At 41.4% G+C, this 4,321-nt stretch overlaps 1 protein-coding gene across 1 annotated transcript in view; it reads left to right on the top strand.

Moving 5' to 3' along the window:
* Positions 1-3,934, top strand: part of pbdc1 (polysaccharide biosynthesis domain containing 1) — a 23,302-nt gene extending 19,368 nt beyond the window's left edge. Inside the window, exons 2-6 of the mRNA XM_005945045.3 lie at positions 1,688-1,753; positions 1,926-1,985; positions 2,277-2,417; positions 2,515-2,626; positions 3,474-3,934. Coding sequence (XP_005945107.1) covers positions 1,688-1,753; positions 1,926-1,985; positions 2,277-2,417; positions 2,515-2,626; positions 3,474-3,565 — 471 coding nt within the window. The 3' untranslated portion in view covers positions 3,566-3,934. The remainder of the gene's footprint in view (positions 1-1,687; positions 1,754-1,925; positions 1,986-2,276; positions 2,418-2,514; positions 2,627-3,473) is intronic.
* Positions 3,935-4,321: the final 387 nt, after the last annotated feature.

Below are 4,321 nucleotides of genomic sequence, written 5' to 3'. Positions count from 1 at the left end.
AACCAAGGCTGCCATATCGCGCCATCGGCCCCTCTGGCCAACACCAGTAGGCGGTAGGGTAGATTTATTATATTACACTATATTATCCAATATTATATTACATTATATTATAATATGTTATATTATATCCCCTTTCACATTAGAGCCACAACAGGACCCACTAGAACATGGGAACAGGTAAAAGTGAAATATAGGAATATTCTACAGAATGGTAATATTTATCACTTATATTGCTTTTAGTCTCTTGGAAAGAGACCCTGAAATAATCTGTTTGTTTATAACAGCAACCAAGAAAAGGGCAGAGCAAAAAAAGACAGGTGGTGGTCCTGCACCCCCTCGTCAACAAGTTGGTTAAGTAAATAATACCCTCACGGGAAAATCGATATCTCTCTATGAGCACACTGTCGCGCTGAGCTAAAGGATCCTGTCTGTCCCGCAATATACGCTGAATTCTGAACTCTCCTTATCAATCTTGCACCTTCCGCAGGACATGGCTGCGACAGGCTTCCCAAATCCACCTTCGCTTTTATAGCCGTGGTCTCTCATCTTGATTACACGAAGTAATTTGCAATTGCTACTCTGAAATATGAATTACATCTGTAATAATCACATACATGTAATAGTATGTTAATAGTACATTTCCCTTTTTTAGGAAATGACCTGTATGTATCTGTGTGAAATCAATAAATGGATCAGGTGCTGCATTGTCTTTAGTTACATTGATGTTATTTATTTATGGTGAAACAGTGGTGGAATATCGCTGTTGCTTTCGTATAAATGACGCGGGCATACCTGCGTGGCCGCGATCTAATCCTGTTTACATAAAGTAAACCTGCTCCCCAGCAGGTTTACGCTTACGGCTCTGTTGCTATGACAGCAAGTCCCGGATGGGCTTCGGGGAACCGAACGATCCTGGATCACGCGAAATCGTCAACAATCTCATCCAGCTAACTCACTTAGCGCGGTACGAAGAACAGGCCCCAGAAGAGCGCAGTCCTGGGAACAGCTAAGATACTGCGCAGGACCCTCAAGCTCCCAGGCCTCTGGTAGAGGACCCGAGCTTGAAGGATAAACCGCCCGCAGGGGCGTGCTGGGTGTTTTTTATATAGATAGATAGACAGACAGACAGACAGACAGACAGACAGACAGACAGACAGACAGACAGATAGATAGATAGATAGATAGATAGATAGATAGATAGATAGGATAGGAAAAAATAATAGATAATGTAGTTTAATAAGATAGATAGATAGATAGATAGACTTAACAAAAATAAAATAATAGATAAAATATTTAATAGTCAAAAATTTTAATAACAAAAATTATAAAAAATTAACATGATAAAATAGTTTTTTATGTGTAAATATCAACTTTATTTCTTTAAACTCAGTTCTGATTTGTAAAGTCACATATTAATTTCGTTTTTTTACCTTTACCATTTTATTCTGGCAGAATTGGACCTCCATACACACAGAACAGCATCAGAGTGTGAAAATGTTTTTTTGGGTTTTTTTTAATTAACTTAAGTTTCCAACAAAAACCTGTGCTCCACCTGTTGGTGGAAAACTTGAAGCTCAGGTGTTCCTGCTGACGATTCAAACGATCTTTATTGCTCAGTGTGTCTGACGACGCCATGACAGACCTTGATGATACTGGAGTGTGTGACGGTGTGTTTGTGTGTTTTCAGGGTGCGGAGGGAGCTGCAGCAGCTGCACATGCTCTGTCTCTGCCTGCAGAGGCTTATGGGAATGATGTAAGTTTACGTCATCTTCTTCATCAGTCACTGTGTCCTTAGAAGACCTCGCGTTAAACATGAAATGTGAAACAATTCTGCAGTGCTGTGAACACCTCGTAATTATTCCTGAATATTCCCAGAGAGACATTCCTGACAGTGTGATGAATCCAAACTTTTTTTCTCCTTTCAGCCGCGGCTCGAGGTCATGTGGGCAATGAAGGCCTACAACCATGCGGAGGTTTACTTCAATGTAAGTCCACCTGCTGCTCCACCCTTCACCTCGTTAATCGAGCTGGTTATGGCTCGTTATAGTTATTATTAGTTACTGGTTTGAAACCAGCACATGCCGTGTCTGCTCGAAGGTCAAAGGCTTGGTTATCTGCAGGTATGCTTCGCTTTATTAAAGACGACGGCGTGATATTCATTCACAAAACTGACTGCCTTTATCGGACCTCAGCAGGCTGAAGATCACATGATCTGTATTACCAGCTGAGTGCTGTGGGTTTTCACTATGAGGTGTTTGATTCCGTTCTGCCTTCAGCTCATCTCGTCGGTGGATCCAAAGTTCCTGAAGCTGACGAAGATGGACGACAAAATCTACTCGAGCTTCAGGGAAACCTTCAAAGACCTCGACGTAAAGCTGCTCAACGCAGATGACCTCAAGTCTGAAAAGGCCAAAGAGGTCAGTCAGCACCTGCTGTGAGCTCAGCATGCTCCTCCATCAGTGCTTAGAGTCACAGATGCTGGGTGGATCAGAAAGCTTTGGTTTGTGTTTTCAGACGTGGCGTCCGTTCTGTAACCAGTTCGAAGGACTCGTAGAAGACTTCAACTATGGCACGCTGCTGCGACTGGACTGTGAGAAGGACTACACAGAGGAAAACACCATCTTTGGTAAACATTTAACTCACGACGTTTGTACTCAAGTACAAGTATCAACAACAAGAACTAGTCTCCAAACTGAATCATAGAGACTGCTTTGCTTCCTTTCATCTCTCCAAACCAAAAGTTCATACATCCTCTTGTCAGGGTCACTGTAGCCTATACCATTGGGTGAGAGGAGGGGTACACCCTGGACACCCTAGTCTAACACAGAGACAGACAACCATTTGCACTCACACCTATGGGCATGTCTTTGGACCGTGGTACTCAGTAGCAGAGTACCTGGAGAGAACCCACGCAAACACGAATATGCAAACTCTAGATAGAATGGTGGTAAAGGCAACAGTGCTAATCACCACACTAGAATAGAATTAAACCTCTGTGTGCTCTCCCGAGTTTGGCGTCTTCAGTCAGGCATGGGCCTTCTCCGCTTTGGTCTTCAATTTTAATAGAAACTTAAAAAAATGTAAACATATATACTGTATACAACACATAGTACACCGTACTGTACTTCCCTCACATTTTAGTTAGAGATACTGAGACATTTTTTAATGTATCAGTCCTAAAGTATAGATGCTGATTGATGTAGATGATGAGAAAGAACAGTGAAAATTTCTTACAGCTTAGAGATTTACGTTTCAGATTTCAGTATGCTAAAAAATATCCAGAATTTTACAAAATGAATAGTTTTAAATATGAAGCTAAAACTCCACAGCACTTTTTATAAATGATTTTTTTTTGCAGATCTGAGACGTTTGAGCAGAAAATAAGATTTTTTTTGATTTGAGACAAAAATGACCCTTTTCTTAAGAAACCCATAAAGATGAGTTCTGACTGGCTCCTGTTTCTCTGGCTTCAGCCACCAGGGTTCAGTTCTTCGCGATTGAGATCGCCAGGAACAGAGAGGGTTACAACAATGCTGTGTTCAAGTCCAAAAGTTCAAAGAGCTAACCTGCAGTCAGGATCCCAGCACTGCCGACCGTCAGTGGAGCAGACGCCTTCGAGGCTTCGCTCGTTATTCCAGAAAAGTTTCCATCTGTGTTTATTTTGATGTCCGGCATTAAAATTTTTGATCGGATCAGAACCATTTCTACAAACCAGAACAGGACCGAACTCTTTGTCACCAACGCTACCTGACCTGTTTGAAAGTCTTCTTCACAGTTCCTGAACATTTAAAATTGATGTAATGAACACAATGAATTTTGTATTTACTGTAAAGTTTCAAGGTTTTTGTGCCAATCATAAGTGGTTATTTTATTTTGTAAAAACCGAAATGTATCTGTCTGACCCAATAAAAACTGAGCTTCATTTCACCACCAATCCCTGTGTTTAAACTCCGTTTTACCCCCCAAACAAACAAGTGCCTGCTGGCGGGACGTCTTCATGAACGCTCTTTGAGGCCTCGCAGAGGATTTCCCGAAGCTTCAAACACAAAAACTTATTTCCAGCAGTCATAACAGAAACCTGAAGCTTCTGTAAACCTGATCTACTCTATACATGCAAGAGAAGGGATTCTTCCTGTTCCTTCCTTTCACAATAAAAGACATTAAGCTACTTACACACTGTGAAAGTTGTGGTGTAGTTGCAGATAGGGCTGGGCCATATCACACCATTCACGGTAATACCGGTATAATGTTAGACAATGTTAAGAAAATGAAATATCGCGATAGAATATGGGTAAAACGCGCATGCGCAGTGCCTTTGTTT

The sequence above is a fragment of the Haplochromis burtoni genome, unplaced genomic scaffold (genome assembly GCF_018398535.1).
Source record: "Haplochromis burtoni strain Fernald_Lab_line unplaced genomic scaffold, NCSU_Asbu1 Contig_429, whole genome shotgun sequence".
NCBI classification, from domain to species: Eukaryota; Metazoa; Chordata; class Actinopteri; order Cichliformes; family Cichlidae; genus Haplochromis; species Haplochromis burtoni.
Note: the sequence above shows the minus strand (reverse complement) of the source record. Positions and strands in the feature narration are given on the sequence as shown.